General features: G+C 33.0%; 2 protein-coding genes across 2 annotated transcripts; one reads left to right on the forward strand and one right to left on the reverse strand.

Annotated features, from left to right (window-relative positions):
* Positions 1 to 5,010: 5,010 nt before the first annotated feature.
* LOC108201601 (uncharacterized) lies at positions 5,011 to 6,984 on the reverse strand. The gene is made up of 2 exons (XM_017369890.2): positions 6,409 to 6,984; positions 5,011 to 6,150 (listed from the first exon to the last, which is right to left on the reverse strand). The coding sequence occupies exons 1-2, from the start codon at positions 6,982 to 6,984 to the stop codon at positions 5,011 to 5,013; spliced, it is 1,716 nt and encodes a 571-aa protein (XP_017225379.2).
* A 1,618-nt stretch (positions 6,985 to 8,602) lies between these two features.
* On the forward strand, positions 8,603 to 25,145 carry LOC108203977 (uncharacterized). Its single transcript, XM_064085454.1, has 3 exons — positions 8,603 to 8,828; positions 22,938 to 23,668; positions 24,150 to 25,145. The coding sequence occupies exons 1-3, from the start codon at positions 8,603 to 8,605 to the stop codon at positions 25,143 to 25,145; spliced, it is 1,953 nt and encodes a 650-aa protein (XP_063941524.1).
* Positions 25,146 to 27,934: the final 2,789 nt, after the last annotated feature.

A 27,934-nucleotide genomic window follows, 5' to 3' on the forward strand; every position in this document is an offset into this window, starting at 1 on the left:
TTTGTGCGGAAATTTTAATTACACTATAAAATGCTCTAGAGACAAGACTTAGGCTAACTTAATTCTTGAGTTTTATCTATGAGTCGAGTGTAGAATTTTGACTATTCCCTTTTGAGCTTAGAGTATGTAATTCTTAAGTTTAGGGGAGCTTTAGGATGTATATGCCTTTCTAAAAAAAAAAGGAAAAAAAAAAGAATATTGCAAATAAAGTATCGAGTACTCCTTTGAGATCAACAGGTGGTAAAATTTTGAAAAGGACGATCCATGTACTTGTGCTGGTATTAAGTGCAATTGTACTAGAAATAATTTTTCTTGGTGACTTTTCACAACCCTTGGTTACTGGAGAATTACTTGACTTAAAAAAAAATAGAAAAAAATGAGATAGCGAAGTCTTATGGTGGTCGTAACTCACTTACCCTGAGAAGCGTCCCGACCTTAGACCGAGCATGAAAACAAAAGAAAAAAAATATATAGAAAAAAAATAAGAGAGGCATAGAAGTTCTTTTGCGACCCTGAGCTGTAGTTGACTCTAATGTAACGAAGTGTTTAAGCATTATTCTGATTAACGACTCATGGTTAAGACTCTGTTGAAGTTTGTTGGTTTCTGTTTTGTTTCACTAGAGAGCATGTTGAGCACACACGATGCACTCCGTACTTGCAGTGGAAGATTTGCTTGACTAATGTGTGAGATAGATGAATGCCTTGATTGTTGCATATTCTGAAGATATATATTGACGAGGTTGATGCTTTCATGATTTGTTTTTAGGCATATTCATTTAGTTTGCATTCATATTAGTTGCATATTAAAGACTTGGTAGAAAATAATGAATTTTGTGGGTAGATTCACTATAAACCCTCACGAGACAAAACTCGTCCTACTAGGGCTGCCTAGGGGTTTAACGGCTTGTTGCATATGCTCAATGCAATCGTGTCATCTACGAAAGTGGTGTTAGTTAGGACTTAGCTTTTATTTCGCTTATTTGCCCGAGGACGTGCAAAAGCTTAGTGTGGGGATATTTGATAGAATATATTTTTATATATATTCTATATGATTTTGTTCCCATATTTAATTATATTTTGCATTGATTTGGACATTTATTTAATATATTTTCATGTTTTATTGTAGGGAATAAAGAATTCCAAGTTGAGAAGGATTTGAAGCTAAAATAGCTATTTTGTAGCTAAATTCTATTAAAATTCGGATTTATTGGGTTCTACCCAATTTCTACACTGTTTGGCCCATATCTTGAGTTCCAGATGTCGGATTTGGACGATCTTACAGCCCACGCGAAGCCCTTGATATTTTCTTTAATTCAGAAGTGGTCCAAGATGCAAAGTCCAACTGGAAAAGCCCGAAAACTGGACAGAACAGAAAGCTGCGAATTTTGAGACTAAATCCTACTTGATTTTGGATTTCTATTTGTATATTAGTTTTAAATATTAAAAGACATATATTATTAGAGGGAGGATTAGTTTTTATCATTGTACACTATTAGATTAGAATTAGGGTTAGAGAGAGACTTATGGGGAAGCTATGGCTTTTATGGATGTGACAACTTTAAAGCTTAAAGGTTTTCTTCTTTAGTTTCTTCTCTTTTCTTGCTAGCTTTATTATGTCTTTTTATTGTTTTGCTTGTTTAATTAGTATTGAGTAGTGTAATCTAGGGCTTAAGGGGAAGCCATGTTTGCATTATGATATTGGCATGATTTTACAGTGATTTGTTTGATTGGTTAATTCTAATTGATATGTTTTAATATTGATTTGTGTAATCGGCCGATATCATGAATTGATTCTTTGCGAATAGGAGTATAATCGAGAGATATACTACTAGAGGCACACATACAATTAGCAGAATTGAATTTGAGTGCGAGAGCATCATTGGATTTCTGAGAGCGTTAATACTCGAGAGAGATTAGCCTCGCTTTAATTGCCCGGTTAATTGAATTACTAAAAGTGGTTATATGTGTAATCATGTTTCGAGAGTGTTGATACTTGAGAGAGATTAACAAACTCTAGTTACTTGATCATTGTAATTGCTTTAGCTTAGAGCCAGTTATTGTGTAAGCATGGTGGACCTGATTGCCCTAGACATTTATATATTAATTTAGTGTCTTTTTAGTTATTGTTATTTAGTTAGTTAAAATATCTTTATAATCGTTTTGATCTGGAAACAATTGAGTATAACTGAATAGAATTGATAGCATCTGCTCCTTGAGGATACGACCCGCATTTGCCAGTCTGCACTACAACAGACACCGTGCGCTTGCGGTTAGTTATAATTTAACACATCAAGCTGTCCACGACGAAACTCTTGCATCTGAAATGCTTGTTCAGAGGGTAAGATTCAAACTGCTTAATCCTTAACTCATGAGATTGTAATGAGCCCAGTAAAGATTCAAGTGAAAGCTCATATATATATGCTCATATTTCTTTGACATACTTCGAAGAATTTTCTCTACTATCCGCTGATCTTTCAGTTCTTCCCCATTGACCTTGAGTTGATTCGAGATAGAAACAACTCTATTAAAGTAGTCTTCTACGGTCTCCGTCTCCTTCATCCTTAACAGATCAAACTCACCCCTTAAAGCCTGCAATCTAATCATCTTCACTTTCTCTTCACCTTTGTATGCTGTATTATGAATGCTCCAGGCTTCTTTTGATGTTGCTGCTGTAGAGATTCTTTCAAAGATAGCTTCATCAACTGCCTGATATATGAAAAAGAGTGCCTTCTTATCCTTCTTCCGATTTTCCTTCACAACTGTCAATTGTTGTTGATTGAGAGTAGTTTGATCAGCTGGTTCATCATAGCCATTTTCAACAATTTCCCAGAGATCTTGAGAACCAGATAAAGCTTTCATCATAATACTCCATTGTTTGTAATTTTTTCCATTTAACCATGGAAGCTGGGGTTGTAGTGTGTTGCCGTTGGTTGCCATATTAGAACAGGATTTTTGATGATCGTTGAGAGGGAATAAGAACCTGGCTCTGATGCCAATTTGTTGGAAATAATAAAAAGCAAAGAGAAGAAACTTGTTCTCTGAAATTTCTGATGATCCATTGAGTAATAGGTTAATACAATATATAGGATTACAATATAACAGATTCATTGGACTAGTATATTGAACAATTAATTATCTTGGAATATGTAAACTTAGATTCATGTATCAGATTCATCATGCATCATGTATCAGTTGCTCCATATTCATGTATAGAGTTGAACAGGCTTTCTAGAAGGATCTAGCTTATATTCCAACACATATGCACGCTTCCCTTTTCTCCCTTCACTACACGTTGACCATCTATTATATCCAGAGGACTTATAAAACACTGTGTAGTAGAAAAACAATATTTCTCCCATCTTTTTACTTCCAATAAATTTCTTCAGCTCAACAAACTTCTTCTTGGATCTATTGTCTCTAGCTCTCACACTTCCAAATATTTAAAAGCGAGTCAGGTGAATGAGTAGAAAAGTCCAGCCTTTCATACTTCTTTTTCTTTGTGATGTTGCTGATATTTCTGATCCATGTGACTGGTACTGATAATCCCACAAAAAAATTAAAGGGAACATAATTTTTGTTTTCTATGTCAACGAGCTTGTTCAAATAGCTATAGTACTAAAGTCCTGCCGGAATTTCAGCCTGGAATTTTCCATGGACACCGGGAAGCTATTCTGGTTCCCCTAAGACACCATACTATTTAGCTGATACCATCTGATTAAAATATCGATCTCAGTACTAAACCTAAGATAATACAAATTCCATTTTACTTTGACAATAGATTAATCTCACTCACTAACTGATTTTATCTTTAAGAAGATGGGAGAAATATCTTTAAGTGTATGAGACCACAAAGGAGGTATGGTACTATGAGTCCACATACACAATCCCATAAAAATTTTATGTAGTAAAAATTAAAAAGATATTTCTCCCATCGTCCTACTTTCAATATTTTTCGCCAGTTCAACAAACTTACTTTTAAAGAGGTAGAATCATAGGAGAAAACTTGCCTCTTACATTTGCGAACTTCTTTAAGATCTAATAGTTTTATATATGATAATCTTAAGTCTTTTTCATTTTTGTGCAATTTTATTCGGTGGTGGACACATTATTAAATTTTAGTGGGGTCATAATATATATATAATAGTGAGAGAATTAATAAACAATATGTGATATTATATAGAAGAAAATGGAAGTTTCAAAGCAACCCTAAATTATTTGTGGGCTGGAATTGGTTACCAATTAATTTAATTAATGGGGCATGTATAAGCTAATTAAACTGTACTGGGCCAATTTGACGGCCCATCCCCCCGTTTCTTCGGTGTAGGGCCAATTTGACGGGGCCCATTCCCAGTTTCTTCAGTGTAGGGCCGTTGGTGATTTTATTTGATCCTTTTTATTCTAAACCGTACCTTTTTATTTTTTTAAAAATTTATGTTCAAATTCAACAACTGTTAATGGAAATATATATATATATATATATATATATATATATATATATATACCCTCATTAGTTGTTCGAGTTAGAGATCTTTTAATTTCGTAATTTAATTCTAAAGTGTCAATATTTCTTGTTTTTTATAATTTTCATCTTGATTTTTCTTATGACCATTATTTGGATTAATGTAGTGAAATTTTATATATCAAGGAATACTTTCTCAAACATTATCTGAAACACCTGAGCAGTGCAAGAATAGCTTTCATTCGAATGGACCAACATAAATCACAACATCTATATATGTAAAAATATTTCAAGTTTATTTTCTAACATAAACAACCAAACACAAATCTAATCTGTATTCCTTCTACTTCTTATTTGGACTTTACCTAAGTTTGGAACATTTTTTTAAAAAGTTATAACGTATGAAGACACCAGTAAAAAAAACCGAATTTTGTCAAACATTATTGACCACACCATCGATCACACCAGTTCCACTTTCCCGAGTTATATATGACCGCATTATTGCCAAGTCCATCAGATCTTGATCATGATGTCTCAGTTAGCACAGAATTCTACTTCCGCCTTCTCTTCACTGTCAAATCTCCATCTACCAGGGCTTCAAGAGCTCTTGCAGTTGGTAGTTTATTCCTGGAACTTTGTCTCCTGGAGGTCATGTTAATAGGCTGCTCTGGAGCACTCTTATCTGCAGAGGTTTGAAGTGCACAGCAAGCATCCTGTTGGGTGCTCGTGATATCATCTTGCACGTTTGCTAAATTTGTCATGAACATGCCAGATTGAGAATTTTCTTGATCATAAGAATCATCATCTTGAGAAGCTCTAGTAGTGCTCCCACAAGGGTTTCCTTTTAAGGAACTGGTAAATGGCCGCTTATTTTGGAACTGAATATCTACTAGTTCTGGAGCCTGTTTGTCGTCGTACAACTTCTTTTGCTTTTCTGCTTTCGTTATGGTTTCTGGACCATCAATCCGAACAAGTTGGTTTGAACTACTTGTTTGCTGATCAACCGACACGTTTTGGATGCAATTGGATTTAATAGTTGAGACAAAAGAAGTATCCTCCTCACTGTGTCGGGAAACAATTATCATTTTTGATGGCAAAGTTTTTAATTTTTTGGATTTGACAGATTTTCCATTATCGAGGCTTGTATGAGGCAAAGAAAAACGACGCTTCTTAGGCAAATTTTGCTGCTCCTTGGTCTCCTCAATCAACCCCTTCTCTTCCTTCTTCTCCCCTTCATCATAAGTGTCAAGCTGAAGAAGCTCTGGTTCAGAACCAACCTTACTCAAGACATCTTTAAAAGATTCAAAATAGTGGTTTCCTTTAACTAATTTTCTTGAAAACTTCTCAACACAAGGAGGAAGAAAGACCAGAGAAGCTTTGTTTTTTGGCTGTTCTGAGTGCCATCCTCTTGCCAGCAAACGGGGCCAGACGGCTTCCCAAAACAAATCACTAGACTGAACTTTGGTTAAACGACAACGTCCAGCTAGAATCTTCACAATCTCAGCATGTTCAAGATTGGAACATGCTTCACCAACAGGTATCGGCACAGGCCTACGGACCATGCTTGTTAGATCTCGGTTTCCTTTTCCAATGGCAACTGAATTAACAAAGGTTTCTAACCCAACAATAGATTTTATAGAGAACACATATTCGGTTAGCGACATGTCCTTCTCTGCATATTTTTCAGTCACCTGCCAATTGAGCACAAAAGCAGAGAAATGAGAGCAGTTAATTTCACTCGCAGAAAATGAACAGAGAAATTTCCCTATATATGTCAGGCAGTCAAAATCATTAATTAAGACACGAACTTCACTCACATAAAATAGCCACTAACCATTAACTCGATCCACCAATCAATAATGGTGAAATCCAAAACATGTATAGGGATCTCAATTAAAAATCACAGATATTTTCTACTCGGAAAAAAGAGAGTATAGTTAATAAATTACCTCCCTCAGCAGTTTCTGCCTTTCCTCGGAGACCTGAGGACTCAGACGAGATAATAGTTCCCGATGCCTGAAACCTTTGAATAACCATGTGCCATATGCACGCTTCCCTTTTCTGCCTTCACCACACGTTGACCATGTATTAAATCCAGAGGACTTATAAAACGCTGTGTAGTAGAAAAACAATAATTCTCCCATTTTTTTACTTCCAACAAATTCCTTCATCTCAACAAACTTCTTCTTAAACAGGTACAAGCCAAGGAGAAAGCTTGCCTCTTCTGTATCATTCCATAAATCACGGCAGACCCCAGGAACCAAAACGTAACATGGATCTGTTGAAAGCGAGTCAGTTGATTGCGCAGAAAAGTCCAGCCTTTCATCTTTCTTTTTCTCTGAGACAGTGCTGATATCTCTGATCAATGTGACTGGTACTGGTAATCCCACAAAAAAATCAAAGGGTACATGATCTTCGTTTTCTGTGTCAATCGGCCTGTTCAGATAGCTACTGTACTCAGGTCCTGTTATAAGGTCTGGAATTTGAGCCTGGAATTCTCTACCAACACGAGGAAGCAATACCATCTGATAAAAAATGTCGATCAATATTACAAAATGATGAAATTCAATATTACTAAACCTTATAATATGAGGAGGAGCTAATATAAGGGGATAAAGCTACTGTATGTAGAGTTTATTTCATACAAATGAGTGCAAATTAATATATAAAGATGCCTCTAATTAAATAGAAGTAAGAAATATATTGTACCAACAAAAGAGTAAACATAAACACTGATCTACTAAAGCATTGAGAAAAGCATAAAAAGCAATGTTGGTTCTGCATAATAGTTATAACATCTTCAACAAATAATAATTTAATAGTTATTCTCACTTGAGAACATATGTTCAATTTTAAAATTTAAACAGACAGGAACACGGGTTTGAGAAGAAAAATGATTTGATCTTCCTAATTGTTTGAATGAGTATAATACCTGCTGTATATGTTTTAGCATAGTGAATACCGTACAATTCAGTTACGAGAAGACAAGGTTTCAAGAAGGTAGCTAGACATGCATGACTATATACACATGAATTTTAATAGTATCAACTTAATTTTATATGAACTTCATTCCAAGAACTGTGTGTCCTAATCTTCATTACAATAAAAGGTCCATTTTTAATATATCTTGCACAGCTTAAAGATTATGTTACATAAGATATAAGATCCCCAAGTTCTTTTCCCTAGCAATTTAGTTTCATTGTTATTTTAACAGATTGAAGATATATATATCATTCAACAAGCATTTTTATGTTAAAACTAACACTTTCAAGGCCAAACATGAATAGCATATGTTAAAAAATAAATAATAAATATAAACTTGCTCCAGTGTTAATGCAGCTGCAAAGAAAAATGCAGCTGGCGAAGTTGAAAAATTCAAAGCACGGCTTGTTGCAAAGGGATATAGTCAAAAACATGGCATTCACTATGACAAGGTTTTTGGCCCCGGCATTCATTACTTTGGCAGGTCGATATGTGGGTTTCAGATGGATGTAAAGTCTGCGTTTCTGAACCGTAATTTGGAGGAAGAAGTTTACATTAGACAACAGCAAGGATTTGTTGTTAAAGGTCATGAAGATAAAGTGCTGAAGTTAAAAAAGGCCCTTTACGGGTTAAAGCAAGCGCCTAAAGCATGGTACAATAGAATTGATAAATATTTTCGAGATCATGGATTTATTAGGTGTTCGAATGAACATGCACTCTATGTCAAAAATGATTCAAACAGAGGGTTTATGCTTGTATGTTTACACGTAGATGACTTGATTTTCACCGGGTACATTAAAATGTTTAATGAATTTAAGAAAGAAATGGCTCAAAAATTTGACATGACTGATCTAGGTCTAGGTTTGATGTCATATTATCTGGAAATGGAAGTAAAACAAAGTGAAGATAAAGTTTTTATTTCTCCGAAAGCTTATGCTAAGAAAATTCTTGAGAAATTTAAGATGGAGGATCGTAATCTAGCGAGTACACCAATGCCATGTGGAACGAAGCTATGAAAGTAATAAAATTGATCCTTCTCTCTACAGGAGTATTGTTGGAAGCCTGAGATATCTAATTATAACCTGCACGAGGCTTGATATTTTATATGGTGTTAGTCTCATTAGTGATTATATGGAAGCATGAATTGTGTCGCACTTGAAGATGGCTAAAAGAATACTTCAACATATCGAAGGTACTCTTAATTATGGTGTTGCTTATTTTCCATCAAAAGATGTTACACTCTACGGCTATGGTGATAGTGACTGGGGTGGCAATGTTGATGACCGAAAAAGCACAACTGGTTTTATATTCTTTTTGGGAGATACTGCTTTCACTTGGTGTTCAAGAAAAACCCCAATAGTGACACTCTCCACAATCGTGAAGCTGAGTAGGTTTCTGCAGCATTATGTGTGTGTCATGCTATTTGGTTAAGATGAAAGTTGAGGATAATTCATCTGCCTCAATAAAAATCTACGACTACTTCCATTGATAATAAATATGTCACTGGGTTAGCAAAGAATCCAACATTTCATGACAGAAGCAAACATATTGATACTAGATCTCACTTCATAGAGAATGTGTAGGAAGCTAGGATGTAGAGCTGTGAAAAAGATGACCAATTCCCAGTCATATATTTAAGCCTACTTCATATTAGAGAGTATTGAATTTTTTTGTTATCAATCTATCAGCATAAACATAAATCACTGATTTTTATTGCTCAATCGCAAACTTTAGAGTATATATATTAGCCTCATTACATTTCCGTAACGTTCATGGCTCATGCTTGAAGCTCGCTGGATGAAATAGTTGGTCAATATTTTTGTTAGTCTATAGTATAGACAACCCAAAGATCATGGTATATATCATACTAAATCCCCAATCCTATATATGTATAAAGAAACGTGTGATGCATAAAATATAAGAGAATCATACATAAAAAATTGAAGGAGCAATTGTGGATGGAGTTTCCAAAACATTTGTGAAATGGGGACAATGCCATACATCCTTCGACCATTAATTTTATGCTAAAAAAAAACAATTTTATTGATTTTTAAAACCAAACATACTTAAAACATAAATTATTGATTTTTTTGAGTTTAATTGGTACTTGGACGTGGATTAGCTTCGGCATGGTTTGGCTACATTGATAGCTCATTAGATGTTCGCACTAAGCACCACTTGGTTAATACTTTGGCATCATTTCTCACAATAAATAGAGGGCTCTCATTTGTACCATACAAAAAACCCGGATTCACGGTTGAACAAGATACTTAAACAATCATATATTTTTATTACTATCTTAAACCCATATATGTTTATATATATTAAGAAAAAAATTTATCAATTTACTTGAGAAGAAATAAGATAAATGGGTAATAAGTTGTATGCAAAACCGACAAAGCATAAGCATAAACACGCGATTGTATCTATCTGCTTAAGCATAAACACGGGATTATACATATACATGTATCTATCTATATGTTGAGGAGACTGGTGTACCTTTTTTGCACAAACTAAGGTTGGTAGGGGGCTCTAAGCTAGAGAGAAGAAAAAACACTAGTATTTCAAAGGGGGAGAGAGGGAGCAAGAGAGCAATGGAGAGTGTGCTTGTATTTATATATTTATGACAACTGATTTATTATAAACTATAATAAGGAAGATATGCATAATTAGTTTGTTGTAATAGTTTGGTTAGATAATATTGTCATCCTAAATTACCTTTTTCTCTATCTTTAAAATAATAATAATAAATTATATAAATAATGAGAGATAGACCAATATTTGAATTGTCATGGTGGGAACCTTATTCTATACTAGCTTATAGCCCGTGCAAGGCACGGGAGCTTTTTAATTATTTATAAATTTTTTAAATATATTTTAAATGGTGTGAAAAAAAATTAATTTATAAATAATAAATTAAAATTGTATGTATCATGTCAATGTATTAAATTCTTTCTATCAAATTTTAAATTATTTTAAGTAGAATATGTGACGCCAACTCCTATTAGATTATATTTATAAATTTATTTTATATTAGAATTATTATAATGTGATTTAAATATTTTTCTAAAAATTTTTCTGGTTCGAGATTAAAATTGAGAAACACAATTTGTTTTGAATTAAGAAGATGAATCATAAACATGCAATAAGATGGTAGAATTTGCTTTGGATTAAGAAAAAGTTTTTGTATTCGTTCCTCATATAAATCGGGCTTATTTATTTTGAAATATATTAGATAAAAATAATTTTGTGACGGTGCGATTTATATGATTCTACAAATAAAATTGGTAGAAAATATTTATTTTGGATTAAAAAAAATCATAAACACGTGAAATACAGAATTTGTTTTGGATTCAGAAAAGGAATTATAAACATGTAAGTAGATATCAGTTGTCTTATGGAACAGAAGTTAATTTTGTTATAATTTAACGGTGCTTATTTGTTCAATATAGGATCCGATGGATAAAAATAATTTTTTGACGGTGTGATTTATATGATTCTATAATTAAAATTTGTAGGAAATATTTATTTTGGATTAAAAAAACCAAAAACACATGAAAGACATAATTTGTTTTGGATTCGGAAAAGGAATTATAAACATGCAAGTAGATGTCAGTTTCCTTATAGAACAGAATTTAATTTTGTTCTAATCTAACGGTGCTTATTTGTTCAATATACGATCCAACGGATGATAAGTTTTTGGACCATAGGACCATGCGACCAAATTATCTCCCTTACGCTTATTATATATAAGTATATAATGATGGAGAACCACTTTAGTTTAGAGAACCATGTGTTTTAATCTTCCTAAAATATTTTTGCAATAAAAATGGTGTCGTTTCTAATATTTTACACAAATCAAAGGTCATAGTACATAACATATGAGATCCCCAAATTCTTTTCCCTAACAATTTGGTTTGGTTGTCATTTTATTGAAGATCCAAGATTAAAAGAGTGCTTCAAAAGATTTACTAAAAAGGATAGGCACCACATCATTCAACAAGTATTTTTATGTTAAATAAACCACTGATTTTTACATCTCTCATGCTTGAAGCTTGCTGGATGAAAATTTTGGTCAGTATAATTTTGTTAGGCTACAATATAGCCAACCCAAAGATTATGATATATGATATTCTAAATCCCCAATCCTGTTTATAAAAGAATGGTGTCGTGTATAATCCCCAAAGATTATTATATATATGTATATATAATAAGAAGACAATTATCATCTTAAAATCTAACAAGATAAATGAGCATAAACATGGGATTATACATATACATGTATTTATCTATATATACGGGAGAAATGACTGTCATACCTTTTTTTTAAAGTTTTAAAGCAAGTTAAGGTTGGCACGGGACTCCAAGCTAGAGAGAGAAAACACAACAGAATTTCAAAGCGGCGGAGAAAGGGAGCTAGGGTAAAAAGGAGAGTGTACTTATTTATATATATGCGGAAACTAATTGTACACTAGTATCTCGATAATGTATTATTAAAAAACAAATTTAATTATCTCAAATTTGTTTGATGAGAATGAAAACATATTTTCTAGGATTCTATTGGTATTATAAAGTTTTTATAGTAAATATTTATGTACAATTTAAAATATTTATTTGAAAACTTAAAAGTCATAGGAGTTCTATATATTATAATAGTAATGTGTTTATTTTGTGAAACATAAAACATCTAAATGAGTTTTTGATATTTGAATATGAGAAATGTACATTCAAAAAATTTCTAATTTCTTTGGTTCAAAAGAATACAATTTAATAAAATAACATAAAAATAATATTTAACATATGAACTTATAAGATTCAAAGAATTAGGTATATAATATTAGGTATATAATATTATTTGTTTGTTAATAGTTTATGTCACATTTGTTGTAGTTCTAATTTTTAAAATACGTATTATAATTCTAATTTTTAAAAATACATATCACAACATCTACACATAATCTTATATTAAAATATTCTTATAATAATATAATTTTATCATTTAGGTGATATTACTCAAGTTATAATATAGATGTGCGTAATAAAAGAGTGAATAATAAAATTCACAATAAAAAATAGACTTGTATATCTCATTAAAAATTAAGCTTTTAATACAAAATTTTAGCTTATATTCTTCCTTTTCTTTTAATTTGATTATTATATTATATAAATATTCGTTATCTTTATGTTCATTAAAATTTGAATTTTACTCATTTTTTATTAATCCAATATTTTTTTTTTGCATTTTTCAATACTTTTATTTGATTATATCATACTTTTTGTTTAGCAGCATTTGACCAAGGCCCCACTCAATAGTCTGGTAGACTTGTGCAAAATTAAAGAATAAATTTTAAATATATTCACATATATATATATATAATATAGAAAAATAAATATTAGTTATAATATTTAATTTGTGACAATATCTAGCTACTAAAAATACTTTATAAATTGATCCAAAAGTCTCAAAAAAATAATTTAGTAACTAATAATAAAATATAAATAAAACACTAACATAAGAATATATAATAATATTAATGATAATTGGCAACGGGGAAAAAGAATATAAATTTTAATTAACACATAATAAAATAAAAATATTGCATATATCTGTATGGGCTTGACAAGTGGGCCCCATTCTGAGACGGTCTTGGGCCGTTTGCACATATTATTCGCCGGTGATGTCTATCGGAAGAAGACCTTGACCATGGCAGGAAGAAGATGTTCGAATTATAGATGAATCCAACCAAACCATACCAACCACCTGAGCAGGAAGCAAGAGACCCTTCAGCTCTCGACCTAAGTAGTGCCCATTATTCCCTTTGCCCTAAGTACATACTATTCGACGTTCACAGATATAGCTCTCGAATTTCAGCCTGGAGTTTTCAAACAACACGATGAAGAAGCGCGCAATTTTAGATACCCTAAGACACCATTCGATTTAGTTGATTAATTTACTACTTTCATAACAAGGAAGAGCTAAATACAAGGGGATAAAGCTACACTGTATGTACAGTTTATTTCATACAAATGAGTGCAAATACAGATACCTTGATTCAAAAGAAGTATTTTGTATGAAAAAAAAGAGTAAACATAAACACTTAAACATGGATCATCTAGTAAAGCATAGAGAAACCTATGAAACACAATGTTGGTTCCCAATGCAATTAAGTTAAAAATACTTTTGCTAAAAATTAGCTTAAGTAAAACTTAAACACAAAGGAAGGCCTAGCATATGTGAAGAAAAACGATTTGATCTTCTTAATTGTACCCAGAATTCAGCGTTGTAAAAAGCGGGAGGCGGACTTAATCGGTGAAATCACAGGACAAGGATTAATCAGGGATTTAACTAGATTGATCGGGGATTAATAGGATGATTAATTGAATAATCAGATATTTAATCAGTTCGACGAGTTACGAAACAGAGATTAATCGGTGACTAATCATGATTAATCACTGACTTTTAGAAGAGAGTCATAAATATAATACATAAACATATTTTGCACGAACAAAAAGAGTAAACATAAACACCTAGTATCTCCATGATCAAGTAAAGCATAGAGAAAAGCATAAAACCCAATGGTAGTTCTGCATAACAGTTTTACCATCTTGAAAAATAATAATTATAGTTATTTCGAATGAAAGTTAAAAAAAATACTTTTGCTTTAACTCTCACTTGAGAACACATATTCAATTTTAGGACTTAAACAAAGAAGACCGTCGATGTGTAAAAAAATAGGATTTGATCTTCCTAATTGTATCCATGAGTATAATACCAAACCAAAAACTACATTAGCACCCCCACAGTTTAGATAGGTTTCGAAGAGGCAGGTATGCATGAATATTCAGATACATTCACATGAATTTTAATAGTATGGATTTAATTTTATATGATAATATTAAGGAGAACCACTTTAGTTGGAGAACAAAGCAGTACAGAGGTTCCAAAACATATACTAAACAAAGACATGGGACACATCATTTTAAAATTATTTTTATGATGAAAACAACACTTTCAAGGCCAAATGTGACTGAAATAAAATAACCATAAATCGTTGATTTTTATAACCCAATCTTTACTTTGGTGTACATTGATCTATAGATGGTTCTACTATATCCATGGATCATATTAGCGACTCCCTTAATGAAACACTTAGTTAGTATTTTTGATTTATAGCATACTAGATCCACAATCCCGAGAGATTCTTTCAGTAAGCAATTTGACTTAGTTGTCTTGTGAACCCAAGCATATGTATAAAGAAACGAGAGATGTATAAACTAAAAAAGAACCACTTGTAAAAGATTTAAGGAGGAGTTATAGATTGAGTTTTCAAAATAAGTACTACACGAGGACAATGCCAAACTTCCTTAGACAATAAGTTTTATGTTAGAAACAATAGTTTTACTAATTTTTGAGGCCAAACATGACTTAAAGAATTAAATAATTAATTTTACGAGCTTAATTGGTACTTCGTCAGGGATTAGCTTCCACATAACTACACTGATGGCTCGTATTCACCTATCTTAGCATCTTATTTTTACACATGATACTTAGAAGCATTTGTAGTGTAATTTGGCTTAATAACCACTACAATGGTGCAGAGAAATGATGAATTTTGCCGGGGAATATTAATATCACGTTACTGACGGGAAATATATCTCTTAGGTATCTCCATGTTATTTAGAACGATATATCTGTGTAAGAATGCGTCCCCCGGCTTTGCATGCTCCTTTCTGCTATAGAGATTCTAGCATCTAAGGTTTAATCCAGTTTCAACGATTTCAAGACCATAGCTGGTTCCCTTCTTCTAAACAAACAGAGGCTCCCTGCTATCTGCTAAACAAATATGAGCTCTATTATGCATTGTTATTCATAAACTTAAATTACTGATGGAGCATGACTTATTTGTTTTGTTTCACAGGAATATCACACTGTTGATCCTCAATCTGTAATAGAGCATATGTGTGACAATATGTGAAAGATTCAGAGAGAAGAAAAGACACGGGCTGACAAGAAGATTCCGAAAGATGGAGCAGAATACAATATATGGTGTTAGCAGTGAAGTTTGCTACCCTTTTTATGTTTTTGAACCGTGAACTTGTAACTATGGTGTTAGTAGTGAACTTTGCCATCCTTTGTATGTTTTTGACGACGAATTTCGCAACTCTTTTGTTTATGAATGTTTAATATAAGCTGCAACTTATGGTTTTGTAAGTGTACTTGCATTAGTTTCATTTTCAATTCATATGGTATTGCAGAGGATATTAGTCTATGTCTGAAGTATGTAATTTATGACTAAGTTTATTTGTCAGAAGGTTTGTATTATTATTTTAGTACGAAAATAAATTTATGTTTTTTTTCATTTTTAATTGTAAATTTTGGACGGACCTATTTGTCAGATGTTCAATTTATTATTATAATAAGTAAGTAGTGGGTCCCACATTACCTTCCAACAAAACTGTAACTTCCTACGCAATTCAGAAATTTTGACTACAAGTTTTCCGACAGAGGAAGAAAGCATATTTCTGACAGAATATAGGCTAAAATGGCCGTCAGAAATGCTTGAATTTGGTGTACTATATAGAAGAAGGCTCAATGCACTTTTTGGCTATTATTTTGGTATGATATTCTAAAGGATACAAGGAGCTCTGGTTTGTACCATAAAAAAATCCATACCAACTCTTGAGCATTGTACTTCGAAAACGCTTGTTGTCAATAACAATGGCAGACAAGTGTGGTAATTATTATGAGTTGCAGATTTCGAGGTAGAAAGTACAGACTTGTAACGTATGTGACGTGATTTTTTGTATTAACTTGTACTCCCTCTGTTTTGAAATATAAGTTGTTTGACCAAAATAGATAATTTTGTGATTGGAATGTATTGATGACAATTGAAAACGCTTGTTGTCAATAGCGGTGGCAGACAAGTGTGGTAATTATTATGAGTTGCAGATTTCGAGGTAGAAAGTCGGGACTTGTAAAGTAGGTAACGTGATTTTTTGTATTAACTTGTACTCTCCCTGTTTTTAAATATAAGTCCTTTGACAAAAATAGATAATTTTGTTGGAATGTATTGATGACAATCGAAAACGCTTGTTGTCAATAGCGGTGGCAGACAAGTGTGGTAATTAATATGAGTTGCAGATTTTGAGGTAGAAATTAGGGACTTGTAAAGTAGGTGACGTGATTTTATCTACAATATAGGCAATTTACAATTTACATTGTTGGTTAACATGACTAATAATTGACTTTAATATTATTAAAATAATACTTAAAGTTTTGAATTATTTATTTATGTACTAAAACTTAATAATTTTCCTAATGAGTTGATCGTGCTGGATTTATGACAAATATAGATAATTTTGTCAGAATGTATTGATGACATCGAAAACGCTTGTTGTCAACTGCGGTGGCAGACAAGTGTGGTAATTATTATGAGTTGCAGATTTCGAGGTAGAAAGTAGGGACTTGTAACGTATGTGACGTGATTTTTTGTAATAACTTGTACTCCCTCTTTTTTGAAATACAAGTCGATTGACCAAAATAGATAATTTTGTGATTCGAATGTATTGATGACAATCGAAAACACTTGTTGTCAATATCGGTAGCAGACAAGTGTGGTAATTATTATGAGTTGTAGATTTCGAGGTAGAAATTAGGGACTTGTAAAGTAGGTGACGTGATTTTTTGTATTAACTTGTACTCCCTCTCTTTTGAAATACAAGTCGTTTGACCAAAATAGATAATTTTGTGATTGGAATGTATTGATGACAATCGAAAACGCTTGTTGTCAATAGCGGTGGCAGACAGTGTGGTAATTATTATGAGTTGCAGATTTCGATGTAGAAATTAGGGACTTGTAAAGTAGGTAACGTGATTTTTTGTATTAACATGTACTCCCTCTGTTTTGAAATACAAGTCGTTTGACAAAAATAGATAATTTTGTCGGAATGTATTGATGACAATCGAAAATGCTTGTTGTCAATAGCGGTGACAAACAAGTGTGGTAATTAATATGAGTTGCAGATTTTGAGGTATAAAATAGGGACTTGTAAAGTAGGTGACCTGATTTTTTGTATTAACTTGAACTCCCTCTGTTTTGAAATATAATGCTACATTCAAAATAGAACACTCGTAAAAAGGAATCCTCATAAAACACCTTATTTCATTATGTTTGATAAAATTGCCTAGAAGCACATTCATGTGTGTAGAAACAAATTATATTTGTAAAGAACAATTTTGAATATCTTGAAAAATTAGATGCAAAGACATTTGTAGCAAAAAAGATTTGGATATTCACTTGAGAGAAAATTTTACAAAATTTGTGTGATTGATGGAAAGTAAACCTTAGATCAAGACTAATTAAGGAACTCATGATTTAAATTCAAATTTAATGAATTTATTTTATAATTTTGTCTACAATATAGGCAATTTACAATTTACATTGTTGGTTAACATGACTAATAATCGACTTTAATATTATTAAAATAATACTTAAGATTTTGAATTATTTATTTATGTACTAAAACTTAAAAATTTTCCTAATGAGTTGATCGTGCTGGATTTATGACAAAAATAGATAATTTTGTCGGAATTAATTGATGACATCGAAAACGCTTGTTGTCAATTGCGGTGGCAGACAAGTGTGGTAATTATTATGAGTTGCAGATTTCGAGGTAGAAAGTAGGGACTTGTAAAGTAGGTGACCTGATTTTTTGTATTAACTTGTACTCCCTCTATTTTGAAATATAAGTCGTTTGACAAAAATAGATAATTTTGTGATTGGAATGTATTGATGACAATCGAAAACGCTTATTGTCAATAGCAGTGGCAGACAAGTGTGGTAATTATTATGAGTTGCAGATTGCGAGGTAGAAAGTAGGGACTTGTAAAGTAGGTGACCTGATTTTTTGTATTAACTTGTACTCCCTCTATTTTTAAATATAAGTCGTTTGGGAAAAGTAGATAATTTTGTCGGAATGTATTGATGACAATCGAAAACGCTTGTTGTCAATAGCGGTGGTAGACAAATGTGGTAATTATTATGAGTTGCAGATTTCGAGGTAGAAAGTAGAGACTTGTAAAGTAGGTAACCTGATTTTTTGTATTAACTTGAACTCCCTCTGTTTTGAAATATAATGCTACATTCAAAGTAGAACACTCGTAAAAAGGAATCCTCATAAAACACCTTATTTCATTATGTTTGATAAAATTGCCTAGAAGCACATTCATGTGTGTAGAAGCAAATTATATTTGTAAAGAACAATTTTGAATATGTTGAAAAATTAGATGCAAAGACATTTTTAGCAAAAAAGATTTGGATATTCACTTGAGAGAAAATTCTACAAAATTTGTGTGATTGATGGGCAAAAATTGATGGAAAGTAAACTTTAGATCAAGGCTATTTAAGGAACTCGTGATTTAAATTTAAATTTAATGAATTTATTTTATGATTTTATCTACAATATAGGCAATTTACAATTTACATTGTTGGTTAACATGACTAATAATCGACTTTAATATTATTAAAATAATACTTAAGGTTTTGAATTACTTATTTATGTACTAAAACTTAATAATTTTCCTAATGGGTTGATCGTGCTGGATTTATGACAAAAATAGATAATTTTGTCGGAATGTATTGATGACATCGAAAACGTTTGTTGTCAATTGCGGTGGCAGACAAGTGTGGTAATTATTATGAGTTGCAGATTTCGAGGTAGAAAGTTGGGACTTGTAACGTATGTGACATGATTTTTTGTATTAACATTTACTCCCTCTGTTTTGAAATATAAGTCGTTTGTCCAAAATAGATAATTTTGTGATTGGAATGTATTGATGACAATCAAAAACGCTTGTTGTGAATAGCGCTGGCAGACAAGTGTGGTAATTATTATGAGTTGCAGATTTCGAGGTAGAAAGTAGGGACTTGTGAAGTAGGTAACGTGATTTTTTGTATTAATTTGTAGTCCCTCTATTTTTAAATATAAGTCGTTTGACAAAAACAGATAATTTTGTCGGAATGTATTGATGACAATCGAAAACGCTTATTGTCAATAGCAGTGGCAGACAAGTGTGGTAATTATTATTAGTTGCAGATTGCGAGGTAGAAAGTAGGGACTTGTAAAGTAGGTGACCTGATTTTTTGTATTAACTTGTACTCCCTCTATTTTTAAATATAAGTCGTTTGACAAAAATAGATAATTTTGTCGGAATGTATTGATGGCAATCGAAAACGCTTGTTGTCAATAGCGGTGGGAGACAAATGTGGTAATTATTATGAGTTGCAGATTTCGAGGTAAAAGTAGGGACTTGTAAAGTAGGTGGCCTATTTTTTGTATTAATTTGAACTCCCTCTGTTTTTAAATATAATGCTACATTCAAAGTAGAACACCCGTAAAAAGGAATCCTCATAAAACACCTTATTTCATTATGTTTGATAAAATTGCCTAGAAGCACATTCATGTGTGTAGAAGCAAATTATATTTGTAAAGAACAATTTTGAATATGTTGAAAAATTAGATGCAAAGACATTTATAGCAAAAAAAGATTTGGATATTCACTTGAGAGAAAATTCTACAAAATTTGTGTGATTGATGGGCAAAATAGATAATTTTGTGATTGGAATGTATTGATGACAATCGAAAACGCTTGTTGTCAATAGCAGTGGCAGACAAGTGTGGTAATTATTATGAGTAGTAGATTTCGAGGTAGAAAGTAGGGACTTGTAAAGTAGGTGACGTGATTTTTTGTATTAACTTGTACTCCCTCTGTTTTGAAATATAAGTTGTTTGACAAAAATGTAAAATTTTGTCAGAATGTATTGATGACAATCGAAAACGCTTGTTGTCCATAGCAGTAGCAGACAAGTGTGGTAATTATTATGAGTTGCATATTTCGAGGTAGAAAGTAGTGACTTGTAAATTAGGTGACGTGATTTTTTGTATTAATTAACTCGTACTCCCTCTATTTTGAAATATAAATTGTTAACTTTTTGTCACACACTTTTAAGTCTTTTGACCGCATAGTTAAAATCTTTGAAGTATTTTAATTTAATTATATGCACTTTTATGCTGTACTCTTCAATATATCATCTCTCCTCCCTTCTCTCTCAACTTTGAACTTGAGCCTGTTTACAGCAAAGGTACTCTCACTTGTATCCACTTATAATAATACATGTATTATAGTTGCTCGTCCTCATGTTCCTGTGATCTGCCCATTTCACTTATATCCACTCATGTTGTGTTTCTTGACTAATTTAAATACTGTTTTTACATATATTTGTGTGTTTGTGTGTACATGTGATATATACATGTAATATATGATTGTGTAAAACACTTTATGTTGGTTGTTTTGGTGAAATCTAAGGTGTTTAATTTGACCAGATCACATTGGAATATTTCAAGGTTTGTAGAACACTCTTTCATCGAATTTATTTTGTGTTTTTTTTTTGTTTGTATGTATATTTTTATGTTCTTTCTTGATTATGATTACGCTTCAATTTTGGGTTTTCAGGGTATGAATATAAAGGTATGTTCTTTTAAGCTTAATTAGTTTAGTTTGAGTTACTTTCCATGTTCATGAATGGATCCAGGCGAATATCAGAAGACCTCTTTTTGGAATGCTACCACAATATTAACTAGATAGTATAAATGAGTCGATATACTTGCGAAAGGTTGTTGTTTGGTTTGGGGAAAACTCATTTCGGATTTGATCCGGTTCATAAAGAAAATCTATGTTGGACACATTTTTGAGGATCGATTTAATTATAAACCGGCCAAACTTAATTATGGTAGAGTCCGGCTTGATAGGTGCAAAACAAATTCGATTAATATGCTAGTGAATAAGTCCGTGAAGTAGTTCGGGACTCGTGAACACATGTGGGATATACGGGTGCGTTAGTTGTTCATAACCAAATTTGATAGGCTTAATATATGTAAAATTATTAAAATATATAATGTACTCGTAATAAATTCTTAGTAATTAAATATATTGATTGAAATATCTTATATGTTATACTAAATGATATAATTACTTATTAAATTGGTCTAGTACACCGTTTCTATTTACTAAATAATAAAAAAATATAACATATTATACTTAATATACTTAGTTGTATAATATAATGATTATACACAATTATGTAATAAGCTCATGGGTTATTCGTAAGTAAGCTCGTGAGCACAAGTTCACGAGGAATTTATTTGTGGGCACAAATTCACAATAAGCTGGTGATGTTCATGAGCACACGCTTGTGAAACATGTCACAAGTTGTTCGTGAATGGTTCATGAACAACACTTTTTCTTAATGAGCCAAACTCAAACATTTTTTTTTGCTTGATTTAAGCTTAAGATGGAGTTAGAGTTTGATACTTTTTTGATAAATGATACATGATCATTCTAGAGTTCAGCTCGAGTTTGCTCGTCCATACTATTTAGAATAGTATACCGCGTGATGATGATCAATTATGTATAGATGTTAAACATCACAATTTATTGCATTTAACATAATGTAATGCACAATTTAAATAAATGAATGACCATTTTAAAAAGGAATTTAACGAGTGAGAACACTAATAATGTGACGGCAATGGCTTGAATTTAAAGTGATACATACCATTATATATTTTATGTTAAATCTATTTTTAATATAATTTTCAGTAGGCAAGTATTTTGACAGACGATAACTGTAATTTAAATTTGTGAATATTTATACACCATGTAGTCTATTTTTGATATAGCTAGGGAATGTAATGCACAATTTAAATAAATGAATGACCACTTTAAAAAGGAGTTTAATGAGTGACAACACTAATACTGTGATGATAATGGCTTGAATTTAAAGTGGTACATACCATTATATATTTTATGTTAAATCCTTTTTTAATATAATTTTCAGTAGGCAAGTATTTTGACAAACGATAACTGTAATTTAAATTTGCGAATATTTATACACCATGTAGTCCATTTTGGATATAGCTAGTGGCCAGTTGGTAAGTATTATTGCAAATGTTAATTGCATTTTTTTTTCAAATATTTAGATCATAACATACATGCCTCCTTGAATTCTCGTCTTCTTATAAGTAAAGAGAAAAAAAGAGTAAATTTAATATTATTCTCATTGGTAAATATCTAAAACGAATCAACTCTTATTTGGTTTAATATTATCCTCATTGGTTTTTTAAGGGTGACGAATTCTTTTGTTCCTTTTAAGGGTTTTTTGACGAGTGATATATATGACCCTAGCTCTTTTATGTTTCACACCCTTGGTGAGTTTGTGTATCATGATTGTGACAACAGCGTTGTAGAACTATTAGACTTATGGTGTTCAACACTTTATACTGGAACTATTAGACTTATATCCCAATGCTTAACCTGCATAGGCATCCAATTTTGGGCTCGGTTGGTTTATAAGAAATACATAACATTGAATTGATGTTCTGTATCATCTTAGGTTAAGTACATAATACTGTATTTTGCTTCTACATAATGTAACAGTCAGCAATACTTTTTATCAGATGGTGTCAGCTGAACTAAATCAGAATGGGGATAATGCTGAGAACCTATCTCCTGAGCAGTTGCTTTCTGTAGATTCTTCTGATGCACATGGTATCTTCGGGGAACCAAAAGTGCTTCCCCGTGTTGGTGATGACTACCAGGCTGAAATTCCTGCTGTTATCTTTGGACCTGAGTATGATAGCTATATGAAGAAGCTGGATGATGCTGAAAAGAACGATCACGTTCCCTTGGATTTTCAGCTGGGATTGCCGGTCCCAGTCAAGTGGACCAAAAATATCAACAAAGAGAATATGAGAGATGCAAAGCAAGGATTTTATACTCAATCAAATAATGCACCTTCGCTATTTGGAAGCGTCAGAGAGACAAACGATCAATACCAAGGGTCCTCTTATTCTTTGGTTCCTGAGGTTTGTGGTGATTCTTGGAATGATATTGAAGAAGCAAGTTTTCTTCTAGGTTTATATATCTTTAAGAAGAACTTTGTGCTGTTGGAAAGGTTTATCGGAACTAAAAAGATGGGGGATATATTGCTATATTACTACTCAAAATTTTATAAGTCCTCTGAGTACAATAGATGGTCAACATCCCGCAAAGGGAAAAGTAAAAAGTGTGTATCTGGCAAATCGCTATTTAGTGATTTGAGGCGACAGGAAATACTATCTCGTCTGCTTTCCCAGGTGTCCGAGGAATGCCAGAAAGAACTAATAAAGGTAATCCATCAACTAGAATCTCTGTTTTCTTATTAGAAGTTGTCAGTTTTTAAGATGTAAATAGTCATACATTTATATTATCCTGCAACTGAACTACTGAAGGGCATATAAATCATGCAAAAGTTTTCCTTACAACACTATTTAAGTTAAACCTGTAACTTACACTATCATGAAAAATTAAGCTGATGATTTTCTGGTACCTATTTCATCGTAACATTTATTCCTGCTCAAGTAGAACCAAATATGTTGTGTTTAACATATTTAAGAGTTCGTGCACGGACTGCAGATACTCCAGGAATTTAACACTGCTTACTGTCTCCAAAAGATGTTTTAGTTTCAGCTTATTTTATTTGGTGAATCTTATATATGTGAGTGATTTCATGTCAGAATTGATGATTGTCACCGCCTGGAAATATAGGTGGACAAATCTTATAATTCTCTTTTATGGAAATTTCATGTTTCTTCTTTGCTCGACTGGCAGGCCACCAAAGCATATGAGAAGAACGATGAGAAGAACGATACATCACTAATCGATTATGTATTCTCTATAAAGTCCATGGTTGGGATAGAGACTTTTGTTGAAGTAGTTTCCATTGGTAAAGGCAAGAGAGATCTCACAAACAAGGTCATTGCGCCTGTGCAGATACCAACTGGGGAAGCATGTTCCTTCCTGACTTGTACTGAGATTGTCAATTTTTTAACTGGAGGCTATCGGTTGACCAAAGCTCAATCCAGCGATTTATTCTGGATAGCAGTCTGGCCGCGTTTGTTGGCAAGCGGATGGCACTCAGAACAGCCAAAGAAACAGGCTTGTGTTCCAGGTGCAAAGGATACCCTGGTCTTTCTTACGCCTGCTGTTGAGAAGTTTTCAAGAGGATTGCTGAAAGGAAAGCATTATTTTGTCTCTGTTATGGAGGTCTTGGACAAAGTTGGTTCTGAGCCAGAGCTTCTCGAGCCTCACGCTGAATATGATGAAGGAGAGAAGGTAGAGGAGGATGGCTGCATTGAGGAGATTTCTGACAGCAGTTCCGACGAACCAGTGAAAAAAGTCAAGAATCTGAAAACTTTGTATGATGACCAGCAGGCAAGGAAGCCAGTGGATATTCACCTGAGCCAAAAGCAGAAGCACAATGATCTTGATACTTCAACTTCAGTTCGAAAAAAGTATAGGACTGTAGCTTCTTGCTATAATGAAGAGATAGGTTCGGGCAGGAGTACTATTCCATCTGTCCTGGAATGTGGTCATCAAGCCAATGTTTGTGGCTCAAATATTTATGATTCAAATGACAAAAATTTTACTCCACAACAACCTGTAAACTTTCCAAACACCTCTGCAGGCATCAGTGTTCCTGAGCAGCCTGCTATCTTAAACCCTCGGAGACAGAGTACTAGGAACAGAGCCCCAACGGCAAGAGCACTAGAAGCCCTGGTAAATGGAGATTTGACAGAAAGTTCAGGGTGGAGGCGGAAGGACTGAGATGCACACAAGACATTAGGATCAAGCTAGTGATGAAGAGGTGGTAGAACCAGGGTTAAAAAAAATGATGTCCATAGCTGCAGGAGATGTCATAGGTGGTTTCTCTCCAGCAAAAAAAAATAAAAATTGGTTTTAACTTTCAAGATTGGACTTTTTTTTCGGTATAAAGGATTTTCAGGAGCAATGTTTCCAGCTCACAGTACCATTTTATATCAAATGCTTACATGTATGCACTAGACGGTCTTATAATCATAAATTTTGAATATAATTAGGAGCATGAAACACTTGGCGCAAAAAATTGTGGAGAGGCTCTCCACTTAGTTTTTGTTAAAGTAATGTGTTTTTAAGAAAAGATGTATTTATTTAATAACTATATATATATCTACTTTAATATCCAGGAAGAGGAAACAATTCATATTCCCCTGATTGTTATGCAACTCCAACAGACAATATTGTAATATTTATAAGGCTGTTATCAAATGAAAGAATATGCACTTTGTTCCTTCTTTTCTCTTATGCTATCCATGTTATAGTTAACAAATTGGCATCAGAGCTTGGTTCGATTAGAAGCTGGGCGTACACAAAGCAGTAGGCGGAAACAACACGTCAACAATATTGGCTGCAACAAATCAAGGATTGAATATCCAACAACCCACCATGCCTATTTTCAATGGTGAAAACTATGATTATTGGAGTTTGAAGATGAAAACACTTTTTCAGTCTCAAGATTTGTGGGATTTAGTGGAAAATGGGTATGATGAATCAGCAAATTTAACAAATGCTCAGAAGGAGGCCTTGAAGGAGACTAAGAAGAAAGATGCGAAGGCCCTTTTCTTTATTCAACAAGCTATATCAGACAGCCTGTTTCCCAGAATTATGAGGGTTACAACGGCGAAAGAAGCTTGGGAAGTTTTGCAAGAAGAATTTCAAGGAAACTCCAAGGTAAGATCTATTAAGCTACAATCCCTCAGGAGAGATTTTGAGAACTTGAAGATGAATGAGTCTGAAAGTTTGAAAGATAATTATTCAAAAATAAATGAAATTGTAAATCAAATGGCTTTGTACGGTGAAATGGTTACTGATAAGAAAATTGTAGAAAAAATTCTGATTAGCTTGACCGATAAGTATGATGCTATGGTGTCCATTATTGAAGAAACAAAAGATCTTACCACATTGAAATCTGGTGAGTTGATGGCATCTTTACAGTCCCATGAACAAAGATTGATGAGGCACTCTGAGAAGTCCATAGAAAGCGCTCTGCAATGTAAGCTCAACTTAAACAAAAAGGAGTCACCATCTCAGAGTTATAGTGGAGTATCATCGAGAGGTGGCAGGTTTAACAGAGGCAGAGGAAGAGGACAAAGAGGAAGAGGAAAAAGTAATTTTGAAAGGTTTTCAGGTGATTCAAGTCACATAAACAAGTGTGAGATCTGCAAACAAAGTAGCCATACTGAGAAGGATTGCTGGTTTAAAGGAAAGCCTCAATGTCATCATTGTAAAAAATTTGGACATTTGCAAAAAGATTGCAGGTTCAGAAATCAGCAACAAGCAAATGTATCTGGAGAAAAAGAAGATGATTATGCAGTCTTCTATGCAAATTGTCAAGTCGCAAATGAGAACAATAGCATTGCTTGGTTACTGGACAGTGGGTGTAGCAATCACATGACCGGAGACAACACAATATTTACAAAGATTGATGAAAGCATTACTACTCAAGTGAAACTAGGAAATGGCATCTTAGTTCAAGCAAAAGGCAAAGGTACGATCCGCATTCAAACAAAAGATGGCATACGATACATTCATGATGTTCTATTAGTCCCTGACTTAGATCAGAATCTACTTAGTGTTGGTCAGCTCATAGAAAACGGGTATGCCGCTTATTTTGAGGATGGTTCTTGCACAATTTATGACAAAAGGGAAGGCAAAAAATTTGTTGCAAAGATACAAATGAAAAGTGGCAGAAGTTTTCAGCTAATGTTCAATTATGATACGGATTTGGCATTAAAAGCAAATATAAAAGATCAGTCCTTGCTTTGGCATAAAAGGCTTGGACACATGCATTTTCAAGGGATGAAGACACTGAAAAGTATGGTGTATGGGCTGCCTCAAGTTGAAGATAACAATGGAGTGTGTGAAGGTTGTGCCCTGGGAAAGCACCAAAGAAATTCTTTTCCAAAAGGAGGATCATGGAGAGCTAAGGGATTACTGGAGCTCGTGCATACTGATGTGTGTGGGCCGATGAGGACTCCTTCACTTGCTAAAAACAGGTACTTTGTTTTATTCATTGATGATTATTCAAGAATGACGTGGGTTTATTTTATGAAATATAAGTCTGAGGTCTTTAGCATCTTTAAAAGATTCAAGAATTATGTAGAAAAACAAAGTGGATGTTACATAAAAGCCTTGAGAAGTGATAGGGGTAAAGAATATACCTCTAGAGAATTTGATAAATTTTGTGAAGATGAAGGCATTAATAGACAACTCACGGTTAGTTACACTCCTCAACAAAATGGAGTTTCAGAAAGAAAAAATCAAACCGTAGTGAATATGGCCAAATCAATGTTGAAGGAGAAAGGGTTGCCTAATTCTTTTTGGGCTGAAGCCATTCATACTGCAGTGTACTTAATTAATAGGAGTCCAACTATGGCAGTTCAAAATATGACTCCATTAGAAGCATGGTGCAGAAAGAAACCTTCAGTGAGCCATTTAAAGATATTTTGTTGCATCTGCTATGCGCATATTCCGAAAGAAAAAAGACATGAACTAGAAGACACAAGTGAAAAATGCAT

Source organism: Daucus carota, chromosome 9 (genome assembly GCF_001625215.2).
Source record: "Daucus carota subsp. sativus chromosome 9, DH1 v3.0, whole genome shotgun sequence".
Lineage (NCBI taxonomy): Eukaryota > Viridiplantae > Streptophyta > Magnoliopsida > Apiales > Apiaceae > Daucus > Daucus carota.

Coding starts and splice junctions, on each gene's coding strand:
- LOC108201601 (XM_017369890.2), bottom strand. CDS start 6,984: ATGGTATTGCTTCCTCGTGTTGGTAGAGAATTCCAGGCTCAAATTCCA. Junction 6,151..6,408: donor GGCAGAAACTGCTGAGGGAG/GTAATTTATTAA, acceptor CTCAATTGGCAG/GTGACTGAAAAATATGCAGA.
- LOC108203977 (XM_064085454.1), top strand. CDS start 8,603: ATGGCTAAAAGAATACTTCAACATATCGAAGGTACTCTTAATTATGGT. Junction 8,829..22,937: donor CTCCACAATCGTGAAGCTGA/GTAGGTTTCTGC, acceptor ATAATGTAACAG/TCAGCAATACTTTTTATCAG. Junction 23,669..24,149: donor GCCAGAAAGAACTAATAAAG/GTAATCCATCAA, acceptor CTCGACTGGCAG/GCCACCAAAGCATATGAGAA.